The sequence below is a fragment of the Phascolarctos cinereus genome, unplaced genomic scaffold, assembly GCF_003287225.1.
Source record: "Phascolarctos cinereus isolate Bilbo 61053 unplaced genomic scaffold, phaCin_HiC Scaffold_4;HRSCAF=312, whole genome shotgun sequence".
Classification (NCBI taxonomy): domain Eukaryota; kingdom Metazoa; phylum Chordata; class Mammalia; order Diprotodontia; family Phascolarctidae; genus Phascolarctos; species Phascolarctos cinereus.
In genome coordinates, this window is record NW_027555847.1 from 382,526,453 (window position 1) to 382,545,226 (window position 18,774).

Here is an 18,774-nt window from a genome sequence, read left to right on the forward strand (position 1 = left end):
TCAGCTCAGTGGAGGTCCTGGAATCTAAATTCATGAAGTGAAGAAACCGTTAAACTGATAACATTAAAAATACTCTCAGTTAAGAAAACTCACATTATCAAGTCTGAACAAAGTTGTGAAAGTGTCACCTATTCTGTTGCCTAAAACTATGAAAAACAATAGGTTAACAGATGATTCTGTATAACTGTTGATTGGCAAATATTTTATGCATTTTTAAAAATGAAAACTATTTTTTCAAACTATATTACATGAACTTAATTATAATTCTTTACAAAATTCTAGAACATAATTTTTAAAGTTGTTTTGTGAAACTTCTAAAATAAAATAATGGCTACTATCCTCTAGCTAGAGATAGAGCTGTAAGGAGCAAGTTGAACCTTATTTCCATTTTTCATAAAATTACTAGTCTGAAAGAGAAAAGAATTGTTGTGGATAATGGAATAATGGGGATATAAGGAAGGCATTTGATAAAGTCTTTTGACATCTTTGTGTGTGGATAGAGAATTGTGGGCTGTGTAATAATACGATTGGTTCAATTTGATTACATTCAACAAGTATTATACAAGGCATAGTGCTAGGTGCAGAGGAGACAAGGCCAAAAAAAAGAAAAAAGGAATCACTGTCATCAAGGAGTTTATTGATACACTTGTACGGAGAATACCTAACAATTTTTCATCTACACTTGATAGAAATGTAAAAATGACTAAATATTGCAATGGGAGGAGCCTGATTTAAGAAAAAAAAATCTCCTAACCCCTCCAACTTTCATAAAAGAGACTAGTATTTCAGTTTTCTGGCCTAAAGTCCATGGCAAAGGATGGAATGAAAAGACCTAGGAAGTCCTATTCAGTATTGTGGGTGGAGGAATTGCCTACCATTGGTTTCATTATTAGTCTGTTATACTGTAGAAATGATCTTCCCTTACTCAAATTTTCTATAGCGATTTGTTTGTGTGACTATGATTAGAGTCATCTAACCTTCAATAGAATAGAAATCATCACTAAATGATCATTTATCTACCTATTCCTTCATCCACTACTGAGCAACCAGTATATAATATGTACCTCTATTTTTTTTTACTGCCACTATCACATTTCTCTGCTCATCATATGCATTTAGTAAATGTTTTTAAAATTGAGTGGAAATGATTCTATCCCATTCCATTCAACATGGAGTGCCTGCTATTGCTTATTTATCATGTTCCCAGGTAGGGAAACATTAGAGAGTAGCAACACAAGTAATAGAATCGTAGAATCACAGATTCAGAATTTGAAGAGACATCATAGGTCAACTATTTTAAATCCTTCATTTAACAAATGAAGAACTGAGGCCCCAAAATGTTAAGTTATTTGGCCAAGATCAAAAACAGAAGCAGGATTTGAATCAACATCCTCTGAATCAAGAGTTAGTATTCCTTCTGCTTGGGGAGGTTTAGGGATTCCATCCATGTTTGCAAGTTATGATTCCTTAGAATCTCTACTTAGAACACAGATGATTCCTCCTAACTATCTGTATTCTAAGGTGCCACAGGTCTCTGATGGGGCTCTGCTTTTCTTGTTATGTTATTTTCTGTTATTTATGTTATTACAGGTATATCCATCTACTTCATCCATATATAAGGCTGGAACTAGCTAAAGAGCATCTTCTGTCAGCTTTATGGAGTAAAGACACTGAAGATACTGATCAAAATGCAAATGCATTGCTTAGATGATTTGCATACTACCTTAAGTCAGCATGTTGCAGTAAAGTTTTGAACAAATTTATCAAAGGTATAGGGTGTAAGATAGTTAAAGTTTCATAAAGATGCTTAGGAAAAGCAGGCTTAAATACACGGTACTCCAGAAAGCCACTAGGTAACCCTAAACCTTTTCAGGTCACTGAAAAGACCACATTGGTATTCAGTTCAACAAATATTGAGTAAGCATCTATTAAGAAAGATATTGTAGTCACTGGACATTCAAAAAATAGCATCCTTTGAATACAAAGAGTTTAAATTCTTCTGAATGCAGACTATAGGCTTGCTTTGTTGGGTGCACATAATGTCATGAGATCACAGAGAATAGAGAGGGACCATGTAGAATATCTAAGACATGGGTTCTCAATCTATAGTCGATGCACTTCTAAGAGATCTTTACATAAATTTCATAAATACAAGAACAATTCCATCTTCATTTCACTAGCCTTTAATAAATTTATAATTTCCTTCAACTGTTAATGTAGGCAACAACTATTATTCTGAGCATGGATTCATTCATAGGCTTCACCAGACTTCCAAAGGGAGTCATGAAACAAAATTTAAGAGGCACTGATTTAGTGCAATTCATTTTCTTTATATTAGTGAAAACTGAAGCCAATAGAAGTAATGACTAACCTGAGGTCATATTGGGCCATCACCAGTCATCTTGACCTTTGTCTTGCCACTGGACTCTAATGACTCTGGAGGAGAGAGTGAGGCTGATGACTTTGCACATCTCTCCCTCACTCAAATCCAATTCAAGCCCAAATCATCACAATTGTGATATCATTGGTCCTCTTCAAGAACAAATGATGAACAATAAATAAACCCAACATTAATTGCCCAGTTCCTTTAACTATCATCTCCAAGGTTTTATATTCTAAGATGACATGGAATGAAAAGTAAGTGGGAAGGGAATACAGTGGGAAGGAGGCTACACAGCTGTGCCTACTTTTTGTGAGCATTGTAACAAATTAGAGGGGAAGTGTGCCAGGCAGGCTACCTCTTAACTTAGAAGGAAGCAACTAAATTTGGAACCTCAGAAGGCGGAAAATTTGAGGAATAAGTAACACATTCTGAAAACTAATCAGACTCCATCAGCAGGTTTATGTTCTCAGTCTTGTTCCCACTTCCATGCAGAGATAAATTGGCACTGTTAGCCAGCTCTCACCAAGAGGGAGAAAGGTAATTGGTGAACAGATATTTAGGGGGCAAACATAGTGGCTTTAAATGAGGAGGGTGGTAGACAGGAATGTAGACAACATCACCTGGGGATTTGTGGGACAAGCCTATCAGAAGGGGTTAGGCTTTGAGCTCAAGAATGAGGACACTAAAGGGAGAGGCAGTTGGGGAAGAAGGGTGTGGTAAGATTCCCAGGGATACCAAAGCCAACAATAGGTACAGGCAATTTTCTGAAGATCCCTATGTATGTCTTTGGGATATTCAATCTCTTTTTCTATGCCTCATTTTCCATTCCATGTCTAAAACTATTCTCAAGAAAGGCTCTGATATTAAGTCATTGAAGCCCCAGCACACACATAAATAGCTGTTATTTTTTTCCCAGGGTACTTGGGTTTTCTTTCTCATTCATTGTGAAATGAAAGGTTTTGCTCTATTGTAAAGTACTTCCTGGCATCAGACAAGTCAAACTGTGCTTGAGTGATGGGAACGGAGAGTTAGAGCCTCTTTTAGAACTCTAGAAATTGAAACATAAAATCATTCCTGTACCTCATCCATGTGTAAGCCTGGACCTAGCCAAAGAGCATCTTTTGTCTGCTGTATGGAGTAAAGACACTGAAGATACAAATCAAAATGTACAAACGTATTGCTTAGATGACTGATACAATAAGGTTTTGAACAAATTTGTCAAAGGTATAGGATGTAGGATATTTAAAGTTTGGTAAAGATGCTTAGGAAAAGCTGGCTCAAAGTGGCCCAGAGAGCCACTGGGCAATAGGAGATTTTGATGTAATAAGACTGAATAGGGAAGTCCTGAAAGAGAAGAGAGAGTAGTAGACAAGAGGATAGACAGATGCCAGAAACAAATTTCATCTGCTTCTTAGTTTTACCCTAAGCTCTGGTGGCTTTAATTGACAGAAAGAACAGCATCAGAGGAAGAAGGCCAGGGACATAAGTAGAATGAGAGTTCATAACAGAAAACAAAGGAAAGAAAAGTGAATCTTAAACTTCAGATGTCATTATTATGAGTTAAATTAGGAAATAGCAGTAGATATATGACTGCATATTCATCAAGTGAACCATTTAAAATGTGGTAGAAGGAATAGCAGGTTGAAGAACAGCAGGGGAATTTTTTTTTCAACGAAGCTTCCATTTATATAGAAAGGCTAAACAAGAATGAGACAGAAAATGAGCATAAGACTACAAAGCAGGTTAATATTCTCCACATAAGCGTATATGTAAGAGCAAGAGTTATTGAAGAAAATCACCTGACAGGATTAATGGAAAAATATTGCCACTGTCCCACTCGCCTCAATACTTTGAATCAGAAAGTAGAACATGAAAATTTGAAAACAGCTACTAATGTTGGGTAATGATATATCCCCCAATATTACCATACATACTACCCTGAAATTGATAGAATCATGCCTACCATGACCCTCAGACAAGAGATCTTATAGGTCTGACTATGCCAAAGAATCTCTAACAATAAGTACCATGTATGTGAACACAGCGGTTAGTATGTCACTACAAATGCATCTATTACAACTAACCCATTTGAATATTTCAACTATGATACATAAATAAACAGCTAGATAGATAAGTAAATAAATAAATATTGATATTATCTCAAGAGAAGGCAGTGAGGAATAACTAAAAGAATGACAAATCTGGGTGTGAATGTTAGCTCTGCAATGTACTAGCTGTGTGACTTTAGGCAAGTCACTTAGCTTTTTGAAGCCTCTGTTTTCCTATAACATCTATAATATGAATGTTTTTACTAAATATTTTACTAAATAATTTCACTTGTAATTCTATAATCCTATCAGTTCAATTATAATTCATACATGGTCATGAACATCATTTATGTTTTTTCCTAATATATTCCCCCCCAGTTACAAAGGATATCAGATAACTATGATAGAGTTGTTCAAGTTTTCCAGGGTTCTGAAGAAACTTCTATTCTACCATCTCCACAAATTTCACCATTTGGATTATTATGTATATTATAGAGGAGTCAGAAGGCTAGAAACTACAACAGAATATGTCAGTATATAAGAGCCTCTTCTCTATTTTTTTTTAGGAATAGTGGAGAACATAGAGATCTCCAAATATTAAAAAAAAATTTATGCATTTTCTAAACAAAACAAAACAAACAAACAAAAAAAGCCTGATCTTATTTGGATTGCAGAAGTTGTTTATTTATCATAATGGAGTGAGATCTAACAAACCAGAACATATTAGCAATTATATTTTCTATGAAGAGACAAGGGTAATAAGAATTTTGAGAAGCAAATTTCTTCACATGGAATTCTGCCACAGTATCCAAATATTAAATAATTCTTTACTTTTTTTTCTTTTCCAAGGGTGGTCCCACTCTTGCCCCTAAAATTAGGGCAGTCATTTATGGACCTAACCACATTACTAAACAGCATGGGATCTTTGACTAGCTCCAATTCCAACCTGGACCAGTTAGCCCTTCATTGGTCAGTTTGATGACTGTTGCTCTAAGAGGTTCCCTATATTATTGCAGGAGTTGGTAGAGACACAATCTACTGAAACTCAATATTGCTGGGCTCACACAATCCACTACCCTCTGTCTCCCCAGGAACTGGCATTACAATTTTGTACTCACCAGATTTGGAAAAAAAGAAATATATATGTGTGTGTGTGTGTGTGTGTGTGTGTGTGTGTGTGTGTGTGTGTGTATGTATGTATTTAAAGCACTTTACAGTTTAGACCACACTTCTAAAGACAGAAAAGAAAGTGCTAATCAGAGGAATCCACAGATACTCTTATGAAAAAAAGAAAGAAAGCTGCTTCAAAGTCCAAGAAAGAGTGTTTAAATTCAAAAATTTCAACACATTTTATAAGCAGCTAGGGAAAAGTTCCACCAGAAATGCAGAAGAGACTGGAATAAAGTTTTTGTTTCTTTTTTTGGGGGGTGAAGCTCAATATGCAATCCAGTGTTACACACCTTGCAAATATGATCCTCATTGTCTATCAAAAATGAAAACTCACATTTCTATAGCACTTTGGTAGTAAAAATATCATTATTACCTTTTTGCTACTAAAACATCCAAGACTCAGAGAGGCTTATTGACATACAAAATGCCAGAGTTGGTACTAAGATACAGACCCCTTGATTTCAAATTTAGTATACTGTCTACAACAAAATACTGTCTTCTATATTGCAATAACTAATCATGTGTATATAGAATCAGTGTGTTCTTTCTTATGAAGTCCCAACCTGCACTTTACAATTCTAATACATGATAACCTTTTTAGGGTAAGGTGTTTTTGTTTTTTCCTCCTTTCTTTGGGTGTGGGGGTGGGTGTAGGGGATGGATGCAAGTGAAAAGAACACTGAACTGAGATTTGGTAAGTCTAAGCTCTAGTCATGATTCTGTTAACTAGTTGTGTGGAATTGCCCAAATCACTTTCCCACTTTGGCATTGCCTTTAAAAAAGGCAAGGACTACATTGACAATTCAAAATTCCCTCACAGTTCTAACATTTTGTTCAAAATCAGTGGCTCTCATTCAATCCAATGAAAATCCTTTTAAATGGACAAACACAAATAAGCCTCTATTTCTTTAATTTCTTTATCACTGCCTCTTTGAAAATAGGATTCTGAGGTCAAAATTAATAAAATGATGTTCATAGTAAGTGCTGACTTACACACTTCTATTTCCTTGTAGCTGTCCAGCTTGAAATTCAAGTGATTTATTTAAAAATCTGCGGAAGAAGAGCATTAAACTAATCCAGGGATGGGGAACATGCGGTGTTGAGGCCACTTGTGGCCCTCTAGGTCCTTAAGTTTGGCCCTTTGAATGAATCTAAACTTCACAGAACAAATCAGAGCCCTGACCTAATAGTTCTCATCCTGGTCTTGTAACAAAAGAACCGTATCACCTGAGAAAGTCTCTTAACTCTTCTGGGCCTCATTTTTCTCTCCCATAAGGTCAAGGTATTGATTAGCCACCTCCAATGAGTCTGATGAAGAAAACTTTCTGCTTGTTTATTTCAGTGCTTAGGAAAAGAAAATGAGCCCCTTTTGGTTTAAGGTATATAGAAGACTGAAATGAGGAGAGGAACTGAATGGACTTAATGGCGAGTATTACCCCATTCAATGGGAGATCTTCTAGGAAAGTATTGATAGAAAGTGAATGAGAGGATTGTTTACTTAAAGGAAATAAAAAAGTGGGAAGATAGTGGAATAAGGTAGGAAATTACCTGGCTCTTCCAAAATTTCTCCAAATTAGTTTAAAATAATGCCCCAAGGTGAATTTTGGAACCAGAAATAATTAATAAAATTTGAGGTAATGTAGTCGACCAGCCTAAGACAACTTGGGAGGACTTTTTTGAAACATCTGACCTCCCAGGTGGTGTTCTGGCAGAGCAAAGTGCTGTTACACACAGCAGATACATTCTAGGCAAAAAAAAAAAGAAGGACTGAGGAAAACTATGTCAGCCATAGCCTCAGTTTTGGGAACTTTTCACCTCAGGGATGGTGTAGAGGTCAGGCAGCTGATCAGGAGATTTCAGAGCCCTCCTGTAATGCTAGATGTGGTGGCCCAAGTGCATTGACCAAAGAGTATTCCAGGCTGTGGTTGCAGGGAAGGAGGAGTGAGTCCACAATGGTGAGTGAGGTTGCAGAGTGGTGGGACCCTGCTCATTGTGGTCACCTGCATGAGACTGGAGTCCCCGGTTTTGGTTCCAGGGCACAGTAGCAAACTAATGCTTGCACTGCTGGAGAGACTTAAGGAAGCAAAAGTACTTGCAGTGGTCATACTGGGGGCTCTGGTTTTGGCTCAGGGACAGAGAAGAATACCTGAGTCACTCATAGACCAAGGAGTGAATTAGAGGAATAGTGACTGCACTGAGCCTTGGAATATACAACACTAGAAGAACCAAAAAATTAAAGACTCTCAGAGTTCAGAAAGCAACAGCATGCAACTTGAAGCCTGAGACATTATCACACAAACCCTGGAGTGGAGCCTGACCCTAACATAAAGTTAACAGCCAAAAACTAGGCCTTTAAAAATGAGTAAAAAGAAAATCAAAAACAAAAACAAAGGAATTTGATTGTTGATAGCTACTACAATGATATAGAACATCAAGGTTCAAACTCAGAAGAATTCAATGAAGTCAAAACAACTATTTGAAAAGACCTTTAAAAATCAATTAACTGAGGTTGAGGAAAAAAGTATCAAAAGAAATAAGTAATGCAAGAAAATCAAGAAAATTATGAAAAAAGACAACCAATTGGAAAAACATACCAAAAACTCATGAGAGAAAATAATTCCTTAAAAAAATAAAATTAGTCAAGGGTAAGCTAATGACTAAACAAGACATCAAGAAATAATAAAACAAAATCAAAAGAATGAAAAATAGGAGAGGACATGAAATGTCTCATTAGAAAAACAACTGATCAAGAAAACACATCAAGGAGAGATAATATAAGAATTGTAAAACTACCTGAAAGTTAAGATCAAAACAAAAGAGTCTAGACACTACACCTAAGTACATTATTAAGGAAAATTGTCCTGAATTTTTAGAACTAGAAGGCAAAATAGACATTGAAAAAATTCACTAAGAGATCCCCAAATGAAAACTCACAGAAACATGATAGCTAAGTTTCAAAGGTTCAAAGTCAAGGAAAAAATATTATAAGCAACTAAAAAAACAATTTAAACATTGTAGAGCTACATTCAGGATAACACAAGATTTAGCAGCTTCTACATTAAAAGACTAAAGGGCATGGAATACTACATGCCAAAAAGCAAAGGAGCTGGGTTTGCAACCAAAAATGACCTACCCAGCAAAGCTGAGTGCAGTCCTGCAAGGGGAAAAAAATAAGTAAAAGATATTCAGATATTCATGAAGAAAAGACTGTAACTGAAGAAAAATTTGACTTTGGAGAATCAGGAGACACATAAGAAGTTAAATATGAAAGACTAATTAGGAGTTTAATAAATTTAACCTGTCTACTTCTTCTATGGTAAAATGATATATGTAATTCTAAAGAATGTTATAATTTCTAGCATAGTTCAAAACAGTATACATAAATAGAAGGCTTGGGGTTGAGTTGATTATCATGGGATGATCCTAAAACAGTAAATTGGATAGCGAGAGATAAAATAAAACAAGTGAGCTCATAGAAAAGAGATGTGAATGGAAGAACTGTTAAAATAAAGAGAAGGAGGGAATAGAAGGTGGCTAGTGCAGGAATCTTATCCTCATCAAAACTGGGTTAAAGAGGGACTTCTAGTAGGGTATAAAAATCTTCTTAATTTACAGAGAAATAGTAGGGGAAGGGGATAGGATAAGGGAGGGATTCTCAGAAGAATTCATGGATTACGAAGCCAGTGGTCAGAAGTAAAATAGATTTTTGAGGAAAGAGGATAAAAAGAAAGAAAGAGGGATAAATACTGAGGAAAATAGGATAAAGGGAAACATAACAATAATAATTATAACTTTAAATATGAATGGGATGAACTCACCCAAAAAATGGAAATGGATAGCAGAACGCATCAAAAACTAGAACCTGACAATATGCCTTTTACAAGAAATACATTTAAAAGTGAGAGATACACTAGAGTAACAATAAAGGGTTAGAACAGAATTTATTATATTTCAGTCAATGAAAAAAAACAACAGGATCAGCAATCATGATCTCATGCAAAGTTAAAGTTAAAAGATTTAATCAAAAGAGATAAACAGGGTAAGTACATTATGCTAAAATGCACCATAGATAATGAATATCAGTGCTAATCATATATTCACCAAATTCTGTGGAATCCCAACTTTTAAAGGAAAAGGTAAATTAATTACAAAAAGACATAGCAAAACTATAGTAGTGAGAGACTTTAATCTTTCCCTCTCATAACTAGACAAATCTAACCAAAAATAAATAAAAAAGAAGTCAAAGAAATGAATAGAATCTTAGATATGCTAAATATGGTAAACATCTGAAGAGAAATAAATGAGAATAGAAGGAAATATACCTTTTTTCTCAGCAGTACATGGCACCTTTACAAAAACTGATCACAAAAACTTTATAATTAAATAAAACTTTGTAGTTTTATAGTGCATAAAAACTTTATTGTAAAATGCAGAAAAACAGAAATGTTAAATGCAGCTTTTTCAGACTATAATGCAATAGAAATTGCATTCAGTAAAGGACCATGGAAACACAGATTAAAAGTATTTGAAGATTAAATAATTTAATCTAAAAGGAGTGAGTTGAAGGAAAAGTCATAGAAACAGTAAATAGCTATTAAAAAGAATAATAATGAGACAACATAATGAAACTTAGAGACAGCAAAAGCAGTAATCAGAGGAAAATATACATCAATCTTTACATCAATAAAATAGAGAAAGCAGATCAATAAACAGAGTAAACAATTTAAAAAGCTAGAAAAAAGAACAAATTAAAAATCCTTAATTAAATACCAAATGGAAATCTAAAACTTAATGGTGAGATTAATAAAATTGAATGTAAGAAAACCATTGAATTAATAAATGAATCTAGGAGGTGGCTTTATTGAAAAAAATGAAAGAGGTAAACCATTGGTTAATATGATTTTTAAAAAAGAAAGAAGAAAACTAAATCACTAGCATCAAAAATGATGAGTGGATATACCACTAATAAAGAAGAAGTTAAAGCCATTATTAGCAGTTATTTTGCCCACTTATATGTCTATAAATTTAACAATTTAAGTGAAATGAAAGAATACTTACAAAAATATAAATTGCCTAGATTAACAGAAGAGGAAATAGAATATCTAAATAAACCTATTTTAGAAAAGTAAATTGAACAGTCCATAAATGAGCTCCATAAGGAAAAAAAAAAGCATCAGTACCAGATGAATTTACAAGTGAATTCTACCAAACATTTAAAGATCTACTAATTCCAATATTAAATAAATTATTTGGAGTAATAGGCAGGGAAGGAGTCCTACCAAACTCCATTTATGAAATAAATGTGGTACTGATACTTATATAGGAGAGGAAAAACAGAGAAAGAAAACTATAGATGAATTTCACTCATGAATATTGATGCAAAAATCCTAAATAAAATACAAGCTAGAGGACTACAACGTGTATCACCAAGACTGTACATTGTAACTAAGTGGGATTTACACCAAGAATGCAGAGCTGGTTTAATATAAGGAAAACTATTAGCATAATTGATTATATCAATAACAAAGTAACAACACTAATACACTGTTGGTGGAACTGTGAACCATCCAACCATTTTGGAGAGAAATCTGTAATTATGCCCAGCTGGCCAAAAATGGTGTTTAGAATTCAAGTTTTTGAGAATGTATTATGTTCTTTCAGTGATAAGAAGTTCCCCTAAGTTGGAAAACTGCCAACTTCCTGAGATCTACACTAGGGCTTTGATGAATTTCTCAGGCTCATGCTGTAGATAACAAAAAGGCTATGTAACCTTTCCCAGCCAGTTTTTGAAATAGTAGGGAAGTTTGTTTTATCCAATCAGTTCTAACCAAAAACATAATTCTTCTCACTTCAAAGCATATGCAAAGCCTGTTTTCCCATCTCTTCTTCTCAAAACAGGGCAAGGAAGAGTTGTAAGGGCAACATAGGAAACCTCCTAAAAGGTTTCCCTTATTTCCAACACTAGCTTCTGCCTTTCTTCAACCAGTCAGGTCCTAGAAAATCATTTCCTTTCTACCAGTCAGTGGTGCTCCCAGCAAAACAACTACAGATCCTACCTATCAGCTTTGACCGTCTCCTGTTAGTTTCTGTATTCTCTTACATAAATAGTAAATCTTATCATTTGAATCAAATCCTCCTGTACTTAGCCTCATCTGTTGCTTCTATTTTCAACTGATCATCTCCTATGTCTCTTATCCCTTTAGTTCTAATGCCTAAAATCTGACCCTGTCTTTATCAGTGACCCATTTATGGTGTTAAACTCAAAACTCAATCTTTATTTCATATATACCCGTGCCCTTCCTTATTAGTTTTGGTATAGTCTCCAAGCAATTATTTGACATAGCTTAACAGCTATAATTTCCAAAATTGTCACATAGATATGCATATATAATGTACACATATATGTGTTTGTGTCTGTCTGTGTATTAAACTGATGGAACACTACGTTCTGTAGCCACCTTTATCTCTGAAAATCTTTGGTCCTCAAGTGTGTCCACTTAGCACATTTATCTAAGGGTATTTCCATCTCAAATCCTCCATACTGTCTGTGTTTCTTCTCAAACATGTTTATATGAGGACTATTTCTTATCAAGCTGATTTGATCAATTTGGGAGAAATAGGTTTGGAAGTGATCATTTTGTATATTTCTTTTTGAGGTAGGGAATAAAATGTGAGTTGTGTTTTTTGTTTGGGAGTGATTTCTTCATAAAAATGCTTATTCTGCCCACTTCAGAAAGCAGTATAGCCATATATGAAAGGGGCGGTACCTTAAATATGAATTTAGAATGCTTGGAAATTGATTGTTGCATACAGAAATACAGTACTATTAAGAGAGTTAGACTTTTAACTCTCTTAAATCTCAATAAAATGGCCAAGAAACTAGAAGTAAGAAAAGGCTTCTAAACTGTGAGGAATGTGTGTCACAATGCCTGAGCCCTAAGGCCTACATTTATCTCAATGAGAGAGACTTGTAAGACTTCACTCATTTGCTCTTACTTTACACACAATTTTAAGAAGCTCAGTTACCTGGTTTCTTTATAGAAAAATTAGGAGTAACAAACTAAAAGCTTCCAGAAAGAAAACAGGGCCCATTCTTCTCATTAATAGGAGCAAAGAATGACGGTCGATAGTATGATGATGATACGAGAGAGAAGAAAATTATAAAAATAGACATAAGGACTTAAGCTTAAACAATTTAGAGTGATTTAGTATACAGAAAAGAATGCTTCAATTCTTTAAAACGCCAGAAGGCATCACTATTAGTGCCCTTGTCTGTGACCTTTGGATAGTTAAGGTGAAAATGAAGGATACTTGTACTGACTCGTCCCTTTGGCTCCCACTCTTGAAATGTGGGCATTATTAGCTTCATATAGTTGCTCTCTTTTTCCCTCACACCATTCAAAACCTATTCTCTAGTTAACAGTCTGGCTTTACTCATAGTGAAAGTCTTACCTATGCCTGCCTGGAGGGAGAATGGGGAAACAATAGATAACTAAAAATGATCCATCAACCTGACCTCCTACCAGACAAAATATCAATTAAATTACATTCACCTAAGGACAAAAGACCTGTATCCTAGCTTAACATGCTTCGGAATTTTTATCACATTGAATAAATCAAAATCTTTATCTCTCATATCACTCTCATCAGTAACCAGATTTACCAAAGATTCACTTTCTCCTATATACCATCACCACTCCCTGTTCCTCTCTTTTGCAATTCCTTATTTACAAATAATGAAGCACACTTATTTAAATAAGTTAGAAATGCTCAAATTTATCTAATCTGTCATTGACATTCTATTTAAATAAAGAATTTTTAAAAACTTAAAGATTAGAAAAATGTCTGCCATTTCAGATAACAAGAAGCATGGGAAAAGGCTTAGCCACTTCAATGCTTGATGTCTTTTCCCAAATGGAAAGTCACCAACCATCAGTACCTCATGAACCTTCTTCTTGGTACCTTCCATGGTTTCTGATTCCATCTCTCTCTCTCTCTCTCTCTCTCTCTCTCTCTCTCTCTCTCTCTCTCTCTCTCTCTCTCTCTCTCTCTCTCTCTCTCTCTCTCTCTCATTCTTTATCTTCTCCCTGCTGCCTTCTCTATGTTCTTGTAATAACTCCATTCTACTCCGCAAAATATCATCATGAAATTCCACCACATCAGAGAAATGCCATCAGTAGGTATACTGCATATTATAGATCATGCCTATATTCATGTTATTGAAATTTAAGGAAAAATATACCAGGAAAGGAACAGATTATAGTTAAAAGAGCAAAGAATTTGAGAAATAGCAATTTAAAAATGTGTTAATTTTTATATATAGTTGTATGTACGTGCACATGTTTGTGTAAATGTCTTCACAAACATATGTGTATTTATATATGATATATATGTAATGAATAAATATACGTATTATGCACACACATACATATATAAATATGCATATATACACATACATATATACCTATAGGTATATATGTATATATATGTATATATACATATATACCTATAGGTATATATGTATATATATGTATATATACATATATATATATACATATATATATATACATATATATATATACATATATACACATACATATATACCTATAGGTATATATGTATATATATGTATATATACATATATATATACACATATATATGTATATATATGTACGTGTATATATGTATATATACCTACTCATCATCATAGTGGCTTAAAGAGTTACTTTGCGGCACAAAAAATGTTAAGTGACTTTCATAAGGACACATAGACAGTATGGGTCATATTTCCTGTGGAAGACATAAACAAAATGATAGCCCCTTTTTCAACAACAATATAATTCTTGTCATATAATTCTGTCATATCAATATTTCAACTCTAATGTTGGTTGGTTGCTGTCCTTCTTTCTCAGAGGACCAAAATGACATCACTATGTTAGAATCATGGTACAGTGTGTCTGATTGTGGCTGGTCGGACCAATGTAAGCTCAGAATGCTCTACCACAGGTCAGGCCCAAACAGTCCATGTGAACATTTGTGGTGGATTCTCTAAATTTGTGCATCTCACATTTCTTTTGAGTTACTTCAATTCTGCTTTACTCACAGAGCACAGCTCCTTCTTTGATAAGGGCAAGCCATGCTGGATAGTCCTGTGCCAGTGTCTCCCATGTCATGCAATCAATTCCAAAGTTCTACAGAGACCTGGAGAGTGTTGTCCTATCATTTCTTCTGACCACCATGTGAACATTTCCCTTGTGTGAGTTCTCCACAAAATAGCCCTTTAGGCCACCATACATTTGGCATATGAACAATGTGGCCAGAAGAAGAGATCCCATTAGGGAAAGTATTTAGGAGCAACCTATGTTGGGTCTTAAGGAATAGGAAAGGTGAAGTTTAAATGAGAGAACATTAGAGGCCTGGGTTTGAATCCTGCCATTGAAAATTCATAGTTGCATGATCATAGGCAGGTTTCTTAGGTTCTCCAAGCTTTAATTTCCTAACATGAAACTAAAATACTTCTTACCACACAGTGTTGCTGTGAAAATGAAATAAAATATGGTAATACATTTTAGCTCTTGTCATTTTTAATGTTGGTTCTAGGTCAGGGTTTCTTAACCTATTTTGTGTCTTCAATACCTCTGGAAGTTTAATAATATTTTAAAAATCATAACTAACTGAAATGCCAAATATCAGTTAGAGGTTAGTAAAATAAAGATTTTTTTTTCCCCTATCGAAGTTTACAGTTCCTCTGAAATCTATCCATGGATGTCACAGACTCCAGTTTAAGAAGCTTTACTATAGGCAGAGAGAAGAGTCTGAACATGGGTGGATGCTGGAAATGGGGAATAGTTCACAATAGCTAAAATAAAGCATTGTAAATAGGAGTTATGTGAGATAAGGCAAACTGAAATCAGATTGTGGAGACACTTAAATCTCAAGCTAAGTAATTAAAAATTTATTCAGTTGATAATGGAGGACATTTTTGACCAGGACGCATAGTCATACTTCATTCAATCTGTCCATGGTATTTGGCTCAGGAAATATTGGAAAGGGAGGGACTATATATTTTATCTGTGAATGCTCCAAAGTTGGATTGTGGTTAGTTTTCAAAATTTCAGATTAAAATTGTAGCAATAGTAATAAATCATTTGAGGAAATAGAAAGTTTTTGAAACAAGAACTTTTTAGAGGCTTTATCTTTCTGTAGGCTATTTTGTGTTACCATGCTTCATTTAATATTCATACTTTTGAAACTCAATTTAAAGGAAGCAATACAGAGTACTTCTATCTTTTAAGAGAATTTTAGGCCTGTTTTTGTTTTTAAAAAACTATTTAATTGGAGAGATGCATGAGAGAATAAATACTGGAAATTTGCTATCTAATCATTTTAATTCTCTCCTCAATACCAACTCTGTTGCATACTTGAAGCTAATCAGGTATTACTTCAGGAGAGAAAACTGTCTGGGTGAAGACAATATCCCTCCTCCTTCTACAAAATAATGAGAATAAGATGTATTTTTAGTACTAATCCCTGTGCTTCTTTCTATACCTGTTCCAACATGGAAAGGCTACCTCTGGCTCTGTGATTGTCCTGATTAAGGGCCTCTTTCTCTAAGGGTCTGGAAGCACTTGACTTCACCTCATGCCTCACTTCACAAGTCAGATGTTGCATTAATCAATCAGAGCACATTGTCTGCTGTGTGCTGTTGTTTAATTAAAAACCACACAATTCACCCCTAATTCAATGTCCAGTCTAAATATTGTCCATTTCTCATGCCCCATTTGAGCCAAATGTGAGAAATAAATGATGTGACTATATGAAATATAAATAAGAGAGAGAAGACTGCACAAATATTAATTGTCCATTTCCTATTTGCATTTTGAAAAATCATGAATGAATAGACTTGTCCTAATGACCAGCTGTTTAGTTGTAGATATCACAATGATTTATTATATTGGATCAATTGGAATTTTGGAGCATGAGTATTATCAGCACTAGATGATATAGACAGTTACTTCAAGAATTTTTCACTTCAGAAGTACAACATAAAATGAGAACACTCTGAGAATGGGTGACATATATATCTTTCCAATGATTATTTTTACATGTTGATGTTATATTGTATCTTTCAGAAGATGCTTATAAGACCCAGGTTCGGATTGATGATGAGCCTGCCTATCTGGATATTTTGGATACTGCTGGACAGGTAAATAATATCTGTGTTTAGCCTTTTTTTTCCCCAAGGACATGGACAAACTTTAACCTCAAATACACAGTTTAAAGGGTGCAGAAATGGGCTTAACTGATCATGGAAAGAGTCATTAAATTCTTTCTGGCTTCTTGGAGAATATTTTTTTTCTTTGACCTAGAGGATATGGATATTGGCCATGATATTCCCGGGGGTTTTTAATTGGGGTTTTCTTGCAATAGATGATTTGTGTATTCTTTCCATTTTACTTTGCCCAATGGTTCTAAAAGATCTGGGCAGTTTTCTTTTAAGATTTCCAGAAAAATGATGCCTAGAATTTTGTTTTTCATCATGGCTTTTAGGTCCAAACATACTTAAATAATTTCTCTTCAATCTGTTTTCCAGTTCAGTTGATTTTTCCTCTGAGATACCTGACATTTATTTCTATTTTTCAATATTTTGACTTTGATTTAACACTCCTTGTTGTTTCATTTATTTCTGTTTGGTCCATTTTAATTTTCAGGGAATCTGTTGCTTTAGTAAGGTTTGCATCTCCTATATCAATTCATTATTTTCCTTTCTGATTCTACCTTTTGTAGCTCTCATTTCTCCTCATTTTTTTTTTTTAGCAAATTCCTGTCTTGATTTTGGGTCTGAGCAACATGACTAGGACTTATGCTTGCCAGAGTTCCAGTAGACAGCTGCTGGAACCAGCCCCTCTCAGCCATTTAGAAATCCCTGTTGTTTTGGAGTTATCAGAATAGCAGGCTTCCCTTTGGTGTGAGATTCCTGCTCTAGTGATTCTTCTTCAGCTATAGCTAGACCTGGAGGCTAAAACAGAGAACCTGTTCCACTTCTGGAATATGACCTCCATGGTTGCTTCATGCTTCTGAACTTGCTCCAAGCTTGGTGCATAGCCTAAGGCCCTAAATAGTCCTTACCTTAGACCTCCACCTCTAGGTCCAGCTCTCCATCCTTTGCTCTGAATCTAACCCAGAACTGGGTAATGAGTGACAGCTGAAGATTAACAACTATTCTTATACACTATAGAAAGCCAGCCCTCCTTGTATGGATCTGAAACTATTGCATATTTTGGTGCATAGGCTTTTACCTCTTTCAGTTCCTGCTCTAGAATTTTCCTTACAGTCCTTCTTGAATAGACCCCATTTCCAGCATTCAAAGAGTTCTCCATCTGTCTCTTTATCTAGACCTGAGATTAGGCGGGGGGAGGGAAACTATTTTTTTTCCTTAGAATTCCCTAGGTCTGGTGCATTTTCTAAGTTTATTTGGAGATGTTGTAGAACAGAGCTCAGCAATAATGGCTCTACTCATTGACATCTTAGCTCTGCTTGGGAGGTGTGTGTGTGTACAGAGGTCAGCTAGCCACTGTGGAATCCTATGAAAGCCTAACAAAACAGCATTCTAGTCTTGGAGGGATTTAAGATGATTCCCTTCTGACAGAAATAAATTTTCCCTGCAGAATTCCCATAACAGTTTGAATTTATCTAATCTCATTCAACTTCTACCTGATGTTCTAGCAGGCACAGGATGGAGTGCTGGGCCTGGAATAGGGAAGACTTGAGTTCAAATGTGACCTCAGGCATGACCCTGGGCAAGTCACTTAACCTGTGTTTGCCTCAGTTTTGACATCAGTAAAATGAGGATAATAATAGCACCTACCTATCCAGATTATTATGAGGATCAAATGAGAAAATACTTGTAAAGCACTTAACACAGTGCCTGTCACATTGTAATAATTATATAAATGTCAATTATTATTAGGTATTATTTTTATCTGTCCTATCACACATACTAAGTTATGAACTCCCTGAGGACAAAGACTGTAGCTTATTTATCCTTTTATCTAACAGAGCATCTTACAGACAGCCCTATAGAATATTTGGTAACTGAAGGAAGAAAATTCAAATTTTACCTCACTATCTGACCCCTCCTCATGCATGTGTGGACACACACACACACACACA

The 18,774-nt window shown here is 34.9% G+C and overlaps 1 protein-coding gene across 1 annotated transcript in view; it reads left to right on the forward strand.

Annotated features, from left to right (window-relative positions):
* Window positions 1-18,774, forward strand: part of RIT2 (Ras like without CAAX 2) — a 486,751-nt gene that overhangs the window by 206,715 nt on the left and 261,262 nt on the right. The window contains exon 3 of the mRNA XM_020985731.2: window positions 16,734-16,807. Within this exon, the coding sequence (XP_020841390.1) occupies window positions 16,734-16,807 (74 nt within the window). The remainder of the gene's footprint in view (window positions 1-16,733; window positions 16,808-18,774) is intronic.